This window comes from Tiliqua scincoides, chromosome 1 (genome assembly GCF_035046505.1).
Source record: "Tiliqua scincoides isolate rTilSci1 chromosome 1, rTilSci1.hap2, whole genome shotgun sequence".
Lineage (NCBI taxonomy): Eukaryota > Metazoa > Chordata > Lepidosauria > Squamata > Scincidae > Tiliqua > Tiliqua scincoides.
The window spans coordinates 203,114,805-203,132,417 of record NC_089821.1 but is presented as its reverse complement, the minus strand read 5'-3'; the positions used below and the strand labels follow the sequence as shown (position 1 = coordinate 203,132,417).

The window sequence follows — 17,613 nt, the reverse complement described above, 5'->3', positions numbered from 1 at the left end:
AGTTAATAAGTAATATAGTGTTTGAATCAACCACGTGAAATCAATGTATGGGCATTTTTAGCTTTTATTTAGACCTGTCCTTTTTTTTTTTTGGCTGTCCTACATTTTGGGGTGCCTTGTCCTCTTTTTGAGATTATGACATCTGGTCACCCTGTGTGCAGTGCTCTACAAACTAAGGGCACAATCCTAACCCCTTATGTCAGTGCTTTCCAACGCTGGCATAGCGGCACCAATGGGACATGTGCTGCATCCTGCAGTTGAGTGTCACTCACTGAGACCTCCTCAAAGTAAGGGAATGTTTGTTCCCTTACCTCAGAGCTATATTGCTCTTATGTCAGTGCCGGAAAGCACTGGGGTTAGGATTGTTCCCTAACAGAAGTAAGTCCCACTGTGTCTAATTGGGCTTTTCCTTGGCTACATGTGCATAGAATTATAGCCTAAATACAGCTCAGCTTGACAGGTGTCTGGTCATAAATTAATTTCCCAGTGAATATGTGCAGACAAAGGAACTTTCTGACAGTATTCAGTGGACAGAAAAAGGCACATCTGCAATTACTGCTCAAGCTGAGTTTTCATCCCAGAAGAGGAGATGTTTTTACAATGTGCTACAACAGCTGCTGTCAAGGCATAGACTAGTTAAGGTGGTGTTCTCTGTTATATTGCACATGAAATCGACACACTTCTAGATTGTACCACTAATCTTTTATGGAAGCCGTACTCCTTTTTCTGCTGTTGTATGCCCTGTGGAATATTTTCTATATATAGATCATTAGCAATCGCACCTTGAATCATACATATTCTTCTCCACCTTTAAAAAAAAAATACAGAGAGAGAGCAGTGGAAGAAATCTCCGCCTTTTTTGCAAAGTTTAGTGGCACTGCTCTGCTCTGATTGGTGTACTGTGCCTTCTGTCAAGCAAGGTGCAGGCCTGCATTGGTCAATAAGCATTTCAATTACTGGTGTGTGTTGCAAAGACGAAAATTTGCAGAGAAGTGGTGCTTCTTGAAAAAAGTAAGTATATACAGTACTGTACTCCAGTGTAGTCCTAACTTTTACCAAAGGTGTTTTATACATGATATATCAGATAATATATCAAGGGTGTTCTGCTTGGTGCTTAGTTACGTGTAACAGTTCAGGAATGACCAGTGCAGCCTCTATGTCCTTGCCTGTGACTAAGCAACATTGAGCATCATAGGACTTGCTTGGATTTGGCTGCACACATATTGGCCCAAATAAGTAACTGGGAGCATGTGAATTCAGTAGGACTCTTGCATAAATATACTGATACATGACTGTGCCCCACTTCTCCAAGCAGTGAGAAGTCTCAGTGGTGCAGCACTATCTGGGTTCCATTCTCTGTCTGGGATGAGAGAGAGAGTACTGGGGGTTTGTGGTATCTTTGTAATATTTGTTTTATTTACAAATATATACAGGTTTAAGCAATTGAAGAGAGTCGGCACTCAGGCTACATGTGTCTTTTAAGCCATTTCTGCCCAATGTTGCATATACACAACAGGGATCAAATGTGTACACCTGTGGGCTGGGCAGTTTGTCTGCCAGCTTGGGTTCCTTTTGGATCTTTCACAGATCAAATCCTAACTCACTCTCTGCCTCTTCTTGAGGCTTCTCCTTGTGCTGCCTTTGCAATTCTGAACAAGAAGAATCACAGTCCACTTTGGCTCTCAGGTACACGTATGTGGGGCACTCAGGATCATCCATGAGGCCCCCATTCAAGGAGTTACCTTGGTCACTTACATTAATTGGCTTGGCTTGTTGCCTGGCTAAGTGTTGCCTCAGGCGCTAGTGCCATGCTCCTTCACAGCACCAAATCCCAACTGTGTAATGGTCCATAAGATCACATGAAACAGTCTTGTTTTATAGTGAGAGAAGAAAAATAAGATTTCTTAGAGAAGATGTGCGAGTTGCTATATATCTTGTTTATATGGTAATGGTAGTAAAGGTACTACTAATTCTTCTTTTGCTCATACTTATCCGGATGGAAAAGTGCAAGACTATCTTCTATGTAATATGAATATGAATAAGTACTAGCCTCAACCAAGGGTATCGGATTGTAGGAACAAAAGGCAGATATTGGTGATTATATGAGCTTGCCATTGACTGTCGTATTAAAAAATTTGTTTCACAAACCTAGGGGTGGGCAAACATTTTGACAGGAGGGCCACATCAGTTCTCTGACACTGTGTTGGGGGCTGGGAAAAAATATTAGTTTACATTTTAAATTTGAATAAATTTACATAAATGAATACATTTGAGGTGGAACGTATATGAATAAATGAGTTTTACTAAGTGTGTTTATAATGCACATGAAAACTATAGTGCAGGCTAGTAGAACCACATGAGAACTATGAACTGTTTGCCATGCACCTCTTGCACAGTGAAATGGACCAAGCCAGAAACACACGGAGACATAAGTTGTTCAAAGGCAATGGGGGAGGGGTTGAAATACTGCTCAGGGAAAAGCAGAAAACACATGGAAACTGTAAAAGGACTTGCTCTAACTTGGCCCACAGCTTGTGTCTGGTGGTTGTGACCAGCAGTTGCAGGCCAGCATGAGCTCTAACAGTCTCCAACGGGCCAGAGGCTCTTTAGAGACTGAGGGCTCTCTGCAGGCTGGATTGAGGAACCCCAATGGAGGCAAATGGCCCCCAGGCCAGGGTTTGCCCACCCCTGCACAAGATCAGTATGCCTATACTTCTGGAAAATGCATGATGTTCTGCCACTGGGATGTAGTGAGCTGTGAATTGAGACTTCCCCAGATTGAATCTTGTTTCCCCTGTGAACTTGCTCAGTGGTCTTAGATAAGCTCCAGTTGCAGTATGGGGATAATATTTATCTTACAGGGTTGTTGTAAATAATGTGAAGCACTCTGCATTCTCCATAAAAATACTAAGTATTCTATTTCTAATTATATACCGAGTGCAAAAAAGAATGACCCTTTTTGTTTCCGCTGCTGTGATTGCAGGGCCCTGCTTTTCCTTGTATGCTACAAACGTGCCTTGAAACATGGAAGGAGGTAAAGTGCAGAGTACCAGAACCCTTAGGACCCAAGTTGGTGCTGTGGGAAAACTAGCAAGAGGCTGGCAGAGCTGGTCCGATGATCATGCTGATTATCAGAGACGGAACCCCTTCAGCAGTGACAAGCCTATAACTCTACGTACGGAGAGAGGAGATCCCACTTATGGGAGGCCCCCTGAAGGCTCCAAAACAGAACAGAGGGGGAAAGATGCTCACATGCACATAGGAAAAGAAGTGGAAGAACTATGTTTAGTCATAAGGAGTGCTGGAGAGAAGGGGCAAGATGGGCGTGTGAGAATAGCATTTGGACAGCTCTTTGACAGATACGTGACTATATCCAATAAGGTAGTAGGTGTCCTGTTGAGAGCAAGGAAGCATGGCCTTGTTGATTTCAAAGGTGAAATGCTTTGGCAGGGAAAAGATGACGATGTAGTTATTACCTTACTTGACTAGGAATACTGAATACTAACAGGATTGCACAATGCATTTGAAAACTGAAAAACCTAAGAGTACAGGTTTGGCCAGGATGCAGAAGAAAATTATTGGATGGAAACATTTTAAACTTATGAAGTGCTTTATGAGTGAGTTGTTCAGCCTATACGTTCTCTAGAAGTCCATTCTGTATATTGTAAATAAGGATCTGATATTCTGTTCTCAACACTTGAACTGGAAATGTGCATGGGTGAGGGGGAAAGTGGCTGTATCATGAGTCATGATGACAAATATAGTTGAAATTGGAGTCATGTGAACATTTGTGTATTTCAGAGGCTAAGTGTTCCTGTACCACTGATACTCTAAGAGGGGACTGAAAATGCATTTAAAAAACAAACTTTAAAGTCAGTAAATTTTCACTGCAAAAGAAGATTCATCTAAGATTACTTAAAACACAGTGTAAAACCTGAGTAGCACAACTAGCACTTCATAGCAGCTAGAGTCAAATTCACACACTGAGATGTAGAGTTCTTTTGATTTATATCGCACTCAGGATCCATAGTGCTCTACATAGAATCTTGTGCTGAGGAGCTTCAAAATCTTTATGCAAGTTTGTTACAGCTCAGTCATACCCCCACTGGTGTAACTAATGTTAGAGTGGTGAAGGCTGCTTTATAGTAAAGCAGCCTCCACTGGTGTGCACTGTGGGCCTACTGGCAGGGAGGCTGGAGTAGTCTCCAGGAAGCTGGGGGCCCACAATGACCTGCTGGAGCAGATAAGCACATACAGGGAGCGTGGAGAGTCAGGCCTGACATGGTAACATTCTCTGCTAGTAGGCCTGCAGTACATTCCACTGGAAGAGAGAAGGGACAGGATTGGTGGTGGCTGTAGGCACATGCTGACTCCTGATCCGACTTCCCAGATCAATGCAGGGTGACCAAGCTGGCACAGGTCTGAGTTGATCCATTGCAGCTGTTGGGGCTTAGCCTGGAGCAAGGAGACAAGTTTCCCCTTATCTTGAGGACACCTCCAGAAGCCAAAACTCCCTTGCAGGAGACACTGGTAGCCATGCTGGCAGCACTACATCATGATGTGGGGATTTAGGTAGGATCGGGTAATCTGTCATCTGTAAACACTTATAATACGAAAACATGTAACTAAAGTTTCTAGTATATAATTTAGTATGCTATTATTTGATTGGACTGTGGCCTTAGATATACCTTCCTTGCATACTGAAATCTAAATTCAGCAATCTGTGTGCTCAAGATACAAAAAGATTCAAGGAATCCACAGATAACATCTTCACCTTTATTGGGAATATTCATTCTAACAGCAGTATTAAACTTGCTATTAACCCTCTAATGGTATAGTCTTATTGCAGAAACTCACAACATAGTATTTTCATATTTAATACAGTTTAATATTCAACATGGCAGAGAAACTCTTTTACATCCCAACAGAAAGAATAAGTCTGCACAGCATCTTTACTCAACATCTAGGAATTAATTCAGACTCTTCTTGCTGTCAAAATTAAATATACATTCTAAGTCTCCAATAAAGATTAGACTGCTACAATCACAGAACAAGACAGATATTTTGAATGGTAATGCAATAGACAGTTGTGTTATGAACTGATTATAAGTTATATGAGTAACTCAGCAGATGTGAAAACCCACAATTTCAACTCCTTAAACTAATTTGTTCAAGCTGTTTTTCTTTAAATAGGCCTGAGGAAAGCTTTGGGTGCATGTTGCATAAAGGTAATGTTCTGAAGAAGCCCCAGTTACACTGAAAAAATGTGTGAGGGAAGCAATTTCATGTCAACTTGTAAAGCACGGCCCATACTGGCATTCTTGAGTGTCTTCTAAGGCAATGTCTACTTGCCACACAGAAGCCTCTTGCTGAAAAACACACCCCACCCCACCATGCCTAGCAATAGTGTCAAGTAGTCAAAACAGTGAGGTGTCCCAAATCTGTAGTCCCAAATCAGCTTCCTATGCGCTACACATATTGCTTTATTTTAATCTGTTTGGCAATTCACTTCCTAGCCTTAAATACATGCATTTATGTAACTGGCTCAATGACAACAGTCTACACTGAAACAAACACTTATCCTAGTCCAACACATTAACAGCACAACAACCCACATTAAACATACAGATGTAAAGTCAAACCCTGGCCATAATGGCTCAACTGCAGCTCTTCCTGCACACAGTCAGGTAAATCTGACAGCAATAAGTGAATTAGCACCAGTAGGTAACACTGCTACTACTAGCACTGCAGTGCCAAAAAAAGTCACCAATGTATTGCATAGGCACAAAGCAGTCAGATTCCAAATGGTAGCTCTCCAAGTGGTGGTGGTTACATTTTCTTATACTGGATTCCTTTTTAGGGGGGAACTGATGGATATTTTCAGAGTTCTGATTTTGCAATTATAAGTGCCTTAGAAAGTGCTTAGTTTTTGCAAATATTTGCCTGAGAATTTTAGGTTCGTAAGAGTTAAACCATTGTACAGCAGCAGAGTCGGTACTGGGTTTCACAAGCCTGGCACATTTTCAATTACATCCATCCCTATCATCAGTGGTCACAAAAAAAGATAAACAAATTAGAATAAGTGCTTTTCAGCTTGTAGTGCTTTCTGCCTTCAGCCGTTCCAGCAGTTGCTCAGCCTATGGGTGGAAAAAAAGAACATTATCTATTACATCCATGCTTTCCAGAACTACATAACGCTGTGGAGGAAACTTCTTGCCATCAAGATTAACTAATCTGTATAATGAATAGACTACAGGGTTTCTCAAACTGTGAGTTAGGACTCACTTGATGGGTCCCGCCCTTGCATCTGATCGAATGGCTCCACTTGGAACCCTTCAAACGCAAATGGAGGCCTCCAAAGGCTGGAATGTCACTTCCGTTTTATGTCTGGGTTCATGAAAGTGACATCCAGTTGCTTTCGGAGGGCTTCTGAGGTCTGTGGAGATCCTGAATTGGAGAAGGAGATGTTCTGCAGCAGTGAGTGCTGCAGAACAAGTGGGTTGTGGCAGATGGAAGTTTGAGAATCCCTGGATTTACAGGGATCAGTAACCAGAAGTCCCATAGCCAAATCCAGGACCCTGATTACCAGTTAAGGTGCAAAAGAAATGTGTAAAAAGTTGTGCCTGCGACAACTTGCAGGGAAGGCACCTTAGGACACAAGGCCCACCATCTCAGGAGCCAACCCTATCCAATTTTCCAGTGCTTGTGCCGCAGTGCCAATGGGGCGTGTGCTGCATCCTGTGGTAGCGAGGCAGTCACAGAGGCCTTGGGGCTGCATTGCAGCTGCACCAGTGCTGGAAAGTTGGATAAGATTGGGGCCTTAACCCCTGTTCCTTCAAGTAGCCTCTAGGGATGAACCTAGTTGCAAACTGATAGAATCAAGCTTTAATTGTATATTAAAGTCTGGCTCTTACCTCCATGCACCAAATTTAGTGGGGGAAAAACCCCATTAAAACAGGTCCCTTTTTCCAGTTTCTACCCAAACAGGTAATTTGCCCTTTCAAGGAAAATGTATTGCTTTCCCTCCAGCAATTAGAACAGCAGAGCTCATTCAAAAGTAAGGTCAGCCCACCTTCTCAGTCTGAATTCTGTATCATAACAACAGTATGTGAACTAATTTTTAAAGGTATTTTTATGTGGTGGTCTATTTGTCCAAACCTGAGGATGATGAGAATGCTAAGGTAGCTGTGGATTCAGAGGAGCAATTACACCTGAATTAATAAGCTTCTAAGATCTAAATTTAATGACTTAAAAAATTAGACCATATTCATTAGTCAACTGGCAGGACTAGTGTAACCTTAATTTGAGATTTAACAGGAAACGCTAGAGACAATGGAATGGTAAGTAATTACAGGAGCAGGTAAAGTTTGACATTTTGCAGACGTTATTCAAGGTAGGCAAGGCAGAGTGGCTATGGAAGAGGACAACAGCAGACTGAGTTGGTAAGTGAAGTATTTCACTCACTGGAACACAGTATCACAAGATGTAGATAGGAATCTCAATTTTACAATGGTTTTTTTTTTAACAGTTGATTCCTCATGCCTGCGCTCTATTAAGACTCGCCAAACAATAACCCAACACTTACTGTGATGAACCAGTACGAATTGATTCTGTATATCATTCGGGACAGGAATCCCAACTGACTTGCTGGAGCCAGGACATGAAGATGCAAGTGGGCTATTGAGCAGAATGGAGGCCAGTGGAAACCCATCCTTGAGAAAAAGGGGAGAAAAGGATGCTGTTAATACCCATACAGCAACTTAAAACAAGGGTTCAGCATGCTGTCAGCTGGGCACACTGACCATCAATATTTAAGGTATCTTTGCACCTTTCCTCTCCCAACATTTACAGGTCACAAAAGCAAAATGGTAGCAAACTGGCTCCGCCCACTCACCCCAAAGGCTTGCAAAGAGAACCTATACACGTATAGCTATAGTTTCTCAATCACCAGAAACCCTGATCATAGTTTTGCTAATAGCAGGGAGATCCTAAGTTCATAGGCTTTCCTTTCAGAGCCTCCCCAGAATGCTTTGAGATCAGGGGAGGGATCAGCTGGTGCAATCTCACTTCTCCTTGTGTGGAGAGGCAGGTGTGACTAGAGTTTGTTAGCTTACTGCCTTTATTAGGACGAACCAAAAAGTATTGTCCTCCTTTGGTCTGTGGATTTTCTCTTTACAGACCAGTGGCATATTTTCATATTGCCCTGCGAGTGGAAGCTCTCTCTTTATCATATTTGCTGACTGTAAATACTTTACATGCATCTTAGGGGCCAGGAGAAGGGAAGGGAGAAACACCTAATGCTATGCTGGCTTTGAAGGGCAGGTGCACTCTGGAGAATATTCTAAGAGCGTTGGATAAAAGAAATGTTTTCTTTTAGAATGAGAAATGCAAGAGCTCTTCAAGACTAAAAGCATTTTCCTATCTACAAAAAGGATTAAAAGTCAAGCAACTCTATGGAGAGGCACCTAATGCCAAACCATAATAGCTCTAACTGCATTTTCAACAACATAACTGCATTATACTCCCTTTCCTTCCTTGTCATGCAGCATTGTTGCAATAAGCACATCAGACAGATTTCCAAAGATAAAAGTACCTTATGTCATTCAAGTCAGTAAACTTATTCCTCTGAAGGACAGTCTTTGCAGCAGCCATCATTTTTTCCACTGTCAGATCCGAGAAAATGAATAAGATCAGATTTAAAACTAAAATTAGGTTGCTAGTGTATTAAAGTCTAACAGCTCAATCCTCAATGCACTTAAAATTGATGCAAACCCTACTGATTCCAGCAAACTGTATTACTAAAGAAATGTAGTTTAGACTCTGAACACAGCGAAATAGCTGGTGTCTCACTAGCAGTTCAGAGTTCTTCTTACCTGTAAAAAAGATAGTCCATAACATATAGATTTAATGTCAATGGGGCCAAGTGATTGACAACACAATCCTATGTATTTCCACTTAAAAGTAAACCCTACAGAGTTAAAGGATATGTGTATCAAATTGACGCCTTATACAACCTATGAAAATTTCAGGTCCAAGCAAGAGCTTTTGTGCATGGCACCAGGCTTGTTACACAGCGACAACATCCATAACATGCCATCTCCACAGCCTACACCACTATTCTTGACAATTCAAGTCTCACCTTTCTGTTCTCTAACCCTGCTCTAACTTTCCTTTACAGGACTGACAATGAAACCTACAAAGCAGAGCTGAAGTACTCTGGAAACAGACTAGGTCTTGTCTGTGTTTTAAACACACCATTAGTATACCAGGGCTTTTCAAACTGGGGTATCGCGATTCCCCACTTTCACCTTAGGGGGCGGGGGCAGCCTGGAGGCAGGGAGGAGGCAGTGGTGTGATCCCCAGGAGCGATACGGGGAGCCCTGCGCAACCTTCTGCAGGGCTCCCCACAGCTGTGAGAGCGGAAGTGGAGCGATTGCGCCTTGCCTCCGCTAAAGCAGACGTGGAGCACAATCACTCCACTTTCACTTCTGAAGCTGTGGGGAGCCCTGCAGAAGGTCGTGCAGGGCTCACCGCACCCCTGGGAGGCTGCAGAAGGCTCTGGTAAGTGCACCAAAGCCCCTGCAGCCCCCCTGAGTGGCACAATCCTGGGGATTGTGCTGCTGCCTTCCCCCCACCCCCGCAAGAACTTAGAGCGGCTCAAACTCTCCCCAGGAGTTTGAAAACCACTGCAGTATACTGTTGGTGTAATGCAAGGGAAGAGAACACTATTATTCCTGGAATCCTAGAGAATTTCTTTAAAAGAACCTTCTGCTACTAATGCACCAACAGTGGCAGGCCAAGGGAAAACATTCTAATGTTATCATGGAAGAATATATCACCACAGAGTTAAATGTTGAAGATTACATAGATTAACAGTGCAATCCTTTGTATGTCTACTCAATAGTAAGCCCTACTGATGTTCCAGGTAAGTGTGGGTAGGATTGCAGCCCAAATTATTCCTTCTGTCAGGAATGCCAGATATAATGTGGGCAGGGACTATTCTGCATTCCCATTATTTCAACCACTGAAATAAAGCAAATTACATTTCCTGAAATGCTCAGCTTTCATTATCACACACACACCTTCCAGAGGGCTAGTCATGTTAGTCTGCTGCAGCAAAAAACCAGAAATGTCTTGTCGTATCTTAAAGATTAACTTGTTTTTTTTCAGCGCAAGCTTTTGGAGATTACAGACCATCTCATGAAGTGGAATGTAACCCATGAAAGCTTACACTGAAACAAACTGGGTTAGTTTTTACTGTGCAATGAGACTCCTGTGGTTTAGATCACACAAACAAAAGCATTTGCTAGCTCTGAACACAGCAAAAGCCCTTTTCTTATGTAATCTCTCTCACGTTTAGTGAACGAGAGATGGTTACATAAACAGGGGTAATGATCACATCAGGGAACCATTTTGAGGCATAGGGAGGCCTGCAGAGGAGACTGCAGGGCCCCCACACCCTCTGGAGGGTGCTACCCTCCAAGTACATGAAAACTTCTTTTTTGTAACAGTAGAGTAATCCCAGAGATGTTGTTGCTAAATCACCACCACCCCTTAAGGGGGTACCGACTGGTTCCCGTGACTGGGAACCTCTGGTGTAAGGGGATGGGCCAGAAGGTATGGTTCCATTCTTCACCCATTTTGAGAAAACACAGTGAGGAGGATTACATGAAAAGAATGGCTAAAGATTGGCTTGAAGGTGCATGGGCATCACATGGTGAAATCTCAGAACTGATCACCTGAGGATGGAGCATCAAATTTACATGGTTAAAAGAGAAAACTGGGTTGATCAATGCCACCCAGTGAGTCTAGGGCAGAAACAGAACAGAACCTCTGTCTCCCAGTTCTAGCTGAACACTCTATGCCCCTGGTGATTAGCAACTAGTTTTCAAAACATTCACTTTCAGGCAGAGATAAAAGACAGTGGGCAAGCCTCCTCCCCAGTCCTACAAAGTAGACTACCAGCAAGCCCCGAATGCCGCAACCACCACTCCTTCCACTTCTTGCCTCTAGGTCAACAACTGGAGAACCAGTTTGCAGTACTCAGGGAGCCAAGTTGTCAACAGAGATTGCACCAATTTTTAGCTACTGATTGCACCAATTTTTATGTGTGTATAACTGAGGTGTGGATCACTGTTGTTTTCTTGTATCAACATAAAGAGTCCAAGGCCAGACTTACCTAACGGTATGTGCTCACTCTTGAGAGTCTTGCAGTTTCCCAGGTGGTTTCTTGGCACTATTAGATAATGGTGTGGAGCTCCAGGCCTGATATCTCTGAAGCACACCAAGTCTTCATGCTAATAGAAGTGCAAAACAAGAACCACCATTACTGAATGGCTATCTTGGTGCAAAGCAAGCCAATAAAACACTGTTCTGCTGATGAACATTTGAAACATTTTCTTCCAAAGTCATTGAACAAAATCCTTGGGGGGGGGGGGTAGAAGTACACTATTAAGGTATATGCTTTCAACATCACAGAAATGCAGCACACCCTCCTGAACAAGTCTACCTTGTATGTTTATTATGCAAGTAACTTCTGCATCAGGTAATCAATCTGCACCATGACAAAGGAAGGACCTGTATTGTATTGTATTGGCAACCTTCAGTCTCGAAAGACTATGGTATCGCGCTCTGAATGGTGGTTCTGGCACAGCGTCTAGTGTGGCTGAAAAGGCCAATCCGGGAGTGACAATCCCTTCCACACCGGGAGCAAGTGCAGTCTGTCCCTGGTCTGTCTCCCTGACTATGGGCCTTCCTTCTTTGCCTCTTAGCCTCAGACTGTTGGCAAAGTGTCTCTTCAAACTGGGAAAGGCCATGCTGCACAGCCTGCCTCCAAGCGGGCCGCTCAGAGGCCAGGGTTTCCCACTTGTTGAGGTCCATCCCTAAGGCCTTCAGATCCCTCTTGCAGATGTCCTTGTATCGCAGCTGTGGTCTGCCTGTAGGGCGCTTTCCTTGCACGAGTTCTCCATAGAGGAGATCCTTTGGGATCCGGCCATCATCCATTCTCACGACATGACCAAGCCAACGCAGGCGTCTCTGTTTCAGCAGTGAATACATGCTAGGGATTCCAGCACGTTCCAGGACTGTGTTGTTTGGAACTTTGTCCTGCCAGGTGATGCCGAGGATGCGTCGGAGGCAGCGCATGTGGAAAGCGCTCAGTTTCCTCTCCTGTTGTGAGTGAAGAGTCCATGACTCGCTGCAGTACAGAAGTGTACTCAGGACACAAGCTCTGTAGACCTGGATCTTGGTATGTTCCGTCAGCTTCTTGTTGGACCAGACTCTCTTTGTGAGTCTGGAAAACGTGGTAGCTGCTTTACCGATGCGCTTGTTTAGCTCGGTATCGAGAGAATGAGTGTCGGAGCTCGTTGAGCCAAGGTACACAAAGTCATGGACAACCTCCAGTTCATGCTCAGAGATTGTAATGCAGGGAGGTGAGTCCACATCCTGAACCATGACCTGTGTTTTCTTCAGGCTGATTGTCAGTCCAAAATCTTGGCAGGCCTTACTAAAACGATCCATGAGCTGCTGGAGATCTTTGGCAGAGTGGGTAGTGACAGCTGCATCGTCGGCAAAGAGGAAGTCACGCAGACATTTCAGCTGGACTTTGGATTTTGCTCTTAGTCTGAAAAGGAAGGACCAACTTGCTATATAAATGTTCCCTCCCTACATGTGAGGCAAACTGACTCAGTAAGACACTCATCACACTGCAGTAGAGCACCCAGCATACGGGTTTTATTTCTACACTGAACAGCCTTAAGTTTTGTACCCATAAACATTCCAGTTTAACAATAGTCCCTGAGCACCAAGAAGGTCCCTACAAAAGGTGATGCCACGTTCTCCAGGCTCTTATGACTGAGAGGTTGCCAAAATATCAGCTGTGGTTTCACAAAACAAACTCTTAAATGGCAATAGCATGAGGCTACAATCTTATACACACTTACCTGAGAGTAAGTCCCATTTAACACACTAAGATTTACTTACATACTGAGGAAACATGTATAGGATTGTGCTGTGAAAAAAGGAAGAGGAAATGGCAAGGTGTATTGGAATCAAGGAAGATCTGGCGAGGAGGTAAATGTGGTATCAGTAGTGGCCCCTTTAAGAGTAAGGCCTGGGCATCCAGCAGAGTGTGCTGCACAGCTGCAGCCACCTGAAGGCAATAGGGCCCTCAGGCATAAAAGCACCTGATGAAGGGAGAGTTTGGTGTGGGTAGCAGAAGGAGGAAAGACAGAATGGGCTGATGTGTAAATGGACCTTGGAAGCTGCTGGAGTAGAAACTACTGGAGACACTAAGATTGGTGTTTGGCTGCTGTGCCCAAGACCTGCTGAGGACCAAGGGGCTGTGTAGTGGCAGGAGGCTGCTGGCAGAAAGGAGGACCTCTGTAGGTTAAACAGGTGAGCTACCCTGGTGGTGGGGTACTGCAGGGCAGAACCAGGGTCATTTTTTGAGGAAAGAAGGGGAGCTAATTAGCTAAAAGTGGGCATAATTCCCCAGGCAGAGCTTGGACTGGCAATCTGGCAGAACAAAGGGCAATGGGCAAAAGGTAGAAATGCAATCACTTTATAAAGAGGCTGAGAGAATCTGTCCTTCACCCCAAACTTGTAGCCCAGTACTTCTCAATCTTTTTCAATCCATAGCACACTGAGAAGGTGAGAAAATTGTGAAGGCACACCACCAGTTTTTAGATAATTGATAAGGCACAACTGTCCAGCACTGTTGGCCTGGGGCTCATATCCCCCAATGGCCCTAATAATATATGACCCTCCACCAAGTTCCTGTGGCACATTTGCAGACCATTCATAGCACACCAATGTGCCACTGTACAGGTTGAAAACCACTGTCCTAACCTTCTGTGGAAGGGACCATCTCTTTACTTATATTACTCTCTGAAGCACTATGAACAGCAATGGCACCGTGTATATGACAAAGAAATAGCTGATCTTGTTATATAACAAGTGCTTTAGAAGAGTGTTTCTCAAGGTCTGCCGCACCACTTCACACGGTCTACCTTTTCAAAGCACCACCAGAAATAAATGGTGATGACATCATTGCCAGTTACTTCTGGGTTGGGAGGCCAGATGCACCATGACCAACACCAGTAAGAGGTTCAGGGGTGGATGGGAGGGCTTTTTTGAGCACAGAAAAGCATGCTTTGGAATCTGCTACTGCTCTTTGTTGTGTCACATTCCTGGTCTCGATGATGGGCAGCAGGAGTACCACCAGATGCCACCTCAAGTACCCTAGTGGTACCTGTACCACTGCTTGGGAACGTGGCAATTACCCCCATCTTTAAGGACAGTAAAGGGGAGCTTACAGCAAGGGGTCTAGCCACAGCTATCTGATGGTGCCCCAGCTTTTGAGGCTGTCACTATTCAGTATATCCACAGCCTAGGGGTGACCTTTAAACAGTCAGACTGCAAATTCTATCCACACTTACCTGGGAGTAAGCCCCACTGACTATAATGGGACTTACTTCTGAATAGACATGCCTAGGGTTGGGCTCTCCGTCCACCTAACGCCATACTACCCACAGTGACTGGTAGCAGCTCCTTAGGGCTTCTGACAGGGGCCTGTCCCAGCCTTACCTGGAGGCATCAATGGTGGGGAGGGGGAGAAGAGGAGATCCATTTATCAGTGGGGCTCCTGGGGGGGGGAAGGGGAAGAGGGATCAGCCAGCAGGCATAGCAACCAAGCGAGGGGGGCTTCCCTGCACCCCCTTCCCCTGCTGGGGCCGCCAGAGCGCCCCGTGCCCAGCTCACCTCGCAAGGCAGCAGCTCGGTGCCCGCCTCCTCCCCGTGGGTGATCCGGCAGAAGATGCACTTGCCGTCGTAGCGGCCGCCCTCCTCGCCTCCAGCTGCACCAGCCCCGCCGCCGGCACTGGGCTCCGCGGCGGGAGACGAGCCCGAGCTGCCTCCCTCGTCCCCGGCCATCGGCCTCCCCGGCTGCAGCAGGCGCAGGCCAGCAACGACGCCGCCTCCCTCGCCCTTCCGGCACGCCGAGCAAGGGGCGGCACTGAGGGCGGACCCGCGAAGCCAGCCGGAGCTGGAGCGCCTGCGTGGCCGACGGGCAAAGCTCTGCAGTGCTGCTCACGCTTTCCTGCGAGTAAGCCCCACTGAGTAGAATGGGACTTACCGCTGAGTAGACAGGCGGAAGACTGGCCTCTTCCAGCACAAGCCCATGGTGTTCAATGGGCCAGTCTCCCAGCAAAGCGTGGACAGGATGGTAGCCTTACAGCCCAATCCGGTGCATGTCTACTCAGAAGTAAGCCCCATTCTGCTTAGTGGACCTTACTCCCAGGAAAATGTGGAGCGTGCCTACTCAGAAGTCAGTCCAATTATAGTCAATGGGGCTTACTCCCAGGAGTGTGGCTAGGTTTGCAGCCTTAGAGCCCAAGCTTATGTTTGTCTACTCAGAAGTCAGTCCCCTTATAGTCAATGGGGCTTACTCCCAGGAAAGTGTGGAGAGGATTGCAGCCCTAGGGCCCAATTCTATCCAACTTTCCAACACTAATGCAGCTCCAGTAAGGGGACACATATTCCCTTACCTGTGATGACCCCCCCACCACAGTGGCTGAGCATGCCCCATGGCACAGCTGCATCAGCAGTGGAAAGTTGGATAGAATTTGACCCTTAATTCATGGAAAGACCCATACTGGGTGGAAAGATGGTGCGGGTGCTCGCTGCATTCACCCTACCCTTTATAAGTCTCACCCTTCCCAACACGCAGCCTTTAAGAAGTGCACAAAGCTAGAAATGTCTCCACTAGGGTAGTGGTTCTCAAACTTTTTAGCACCAGGGCCCACTTTTTAGAATGATAATCTGTTGGGACCCACCAGAAGTGATGTCATTAACCTGGAAGTTATGTCATGGCTGAATGTGACATCATCAATTTAGGCCAGTGGTCTGTGTCCCAAAAAGGCCCTCCCCGTCCTGAGCAGAGCTTTCCATTCCACCATTGCAGTGTGATTCTTTGTAGCAGAATATGTTACAGGGACGCTCTGGGCAGTCGCTTTTGCCCGGACATCCTGTTACACCATCTTCTGGAATGCTGGGCAACAGATGCAACTGCCCTGAGTGTCCCTGTAACATGTTCTACTTCAAAGAAATGCAGTGCAATGGTAGAACAACAAGCTCCGTTCACATGGGAAAGGGCTTTTTCCAAACCGGGATTCAGCCCATGGCCTGGGTTTTGGAGTGCCCTGATTTAGGCTTCAAACCTAAGCAAAGATCAGCCAAAGGTCTAATTACACAATGCACTTGTGCTGCTATTTTGCATAGCTCATAATTCAAACATTCCAGCAACATTCCGGTAGAACACAGGCTTGGATCTTTCTTCAACCACACAACCCTCTCCCCTTTCCAGTGCCCCATCTTCCCACCTATTCAGGGCAAAGTTCCATGCCTCTCTCCCACTGTTCACTCTGCCCAGCAACTTTGTACCCTGTATTTTCAATGGTGGCTGGGCTAAGTGCTACATAACCCACCTGACATTGGTTCGTGACCCAGTTTGAGAAACAATGCACTAGGGGACCTTCAGGGCAAAAGAGTTTCCATTTTCCAGAACTTCAATAGGAGATCTCTCTTCGCTGAGTCAAACTCATAAGAAAATGCAGAGTGATAATCCCCCAATTTAATTGGCCTCTATATCAGGAAGCAGTTCCCTGTAGTTGGAGCAGGACTGAAGTCTTTGGCAACTTTTACTTGTGAAGCTCCTCCACTCATAGCCGGATTCCCCCATCCCCATCTCTAATAGCCGTCTATTGGCAAGGCTGAGAAATCAACCCTGGTTGATGATGGTATTAAAAAAAGAATGCAAGGCACATGCAGGCAGTCCTTCTGCTGAGAGGAACAAATATTTTTAAAAAGAAATCAGAATCACTTTAATGTTTAAATGTCAGTGTATTGTGCATACATTGCAAAATCTAAATTGTAACATCTAAAATGGCTGACGGGGAAAATCTTTTATGCCATGCATAGACCCAAGTGTTGTGTAGAGAGCTCAACTAAAACCAGGTAGTATTGGCAACCTTCAGTCTCGAAAGACTATGGTATTGCGCTCTGAAAGGTGGTTCTGGAACAGCGTCTAGTGTGGCTGAAAAGGCCAATTCGGGAGTGACAATCCCTTCCACACCGGGAGCAAGTGCAGTCTGTCCCTGGTCTGTCTCCCTGGCTATGGGCCTTCCTTCTTTGCCTCTTTGCCTCAGACTGTTGGCCCAGTGTCTCTTCAAACTGGGAAAGGCCATGCTGCACAGCCTGCCTCCAAGCGGACCGCTCAGAGGCCAGGATTTCCCACCTGTTGAGGTCCATCCCTAAGGCCTTCAGATCCCTTTTGCAGATGTCCTTGTATCGCAGCTGTGGTCTACCTGTAAAACCAGGGAGACTTGGGTTTAAATCTTTACTAACTAGCCACTACTGCTCAGGTTAACCTACCTCGCAGGATTGTTGAACAATAAAATGGAGTAAGGGGAGACACCACCCGGAGCTCCTCATATGAAGTATGGGATAAACAGTTAGTGTTTACAGAATGAAGTTCAGAAGATATGAAAGCAATGCAATGGTTTGGGTGGTGGCAGAAACCAGCATGACTTTAAGAGAAGGCATCCAACAGTGTAA

At 45.3% G+C, this 17,613-nt stretch overlaps 1 protein-coding gene and 1 long non-coding RNA gene across 2 annotated transcripts; one reads left to right on the top strand and one right to left on the bottom strand.

Annotated features, from left to right (window-relative positions):
- Positions 1–921: 921 nt before the first annotated feature.
- LOC136639760 (uncharacterized) lies at positions 922–5,054 on the top strand. Its single transcript, XR_010793720.1, has 2 exons — positions 922–1,011; positions 2,984–5,054. It is a non-coding gene; the product is annotated as an uncharacterized lncRNA (long non-coding RNA).
- HINT3 (histidine triad nucleotide binding protein 3) lies at positions 4,770–14,990 on the bottom strand. The gene is made up of 5 exons (XM_066614237.1): positions 14,761–14,990; positions 11,180–11,297; positions 8,594–8,663; positions 7,586–7,712; positions 4,770–6,137 (listed from the first exon to the last, which is right to left on the bottom strand). The coding sequence occupies exons 1-5, from the start codon at positions 14,929–14,931 to the stop codon at positions 6,090–6,092; spliced, it is 534 nt and encodes a 177-aa protein (XP_066470334.1). The 5' UTR covers positions 14,932–14,990; the 3' UTR covers positions 4,770–6,089.
- Between the last annotated feature and the right edge of the window lie 2,623 nt (positions 14,991–17,613).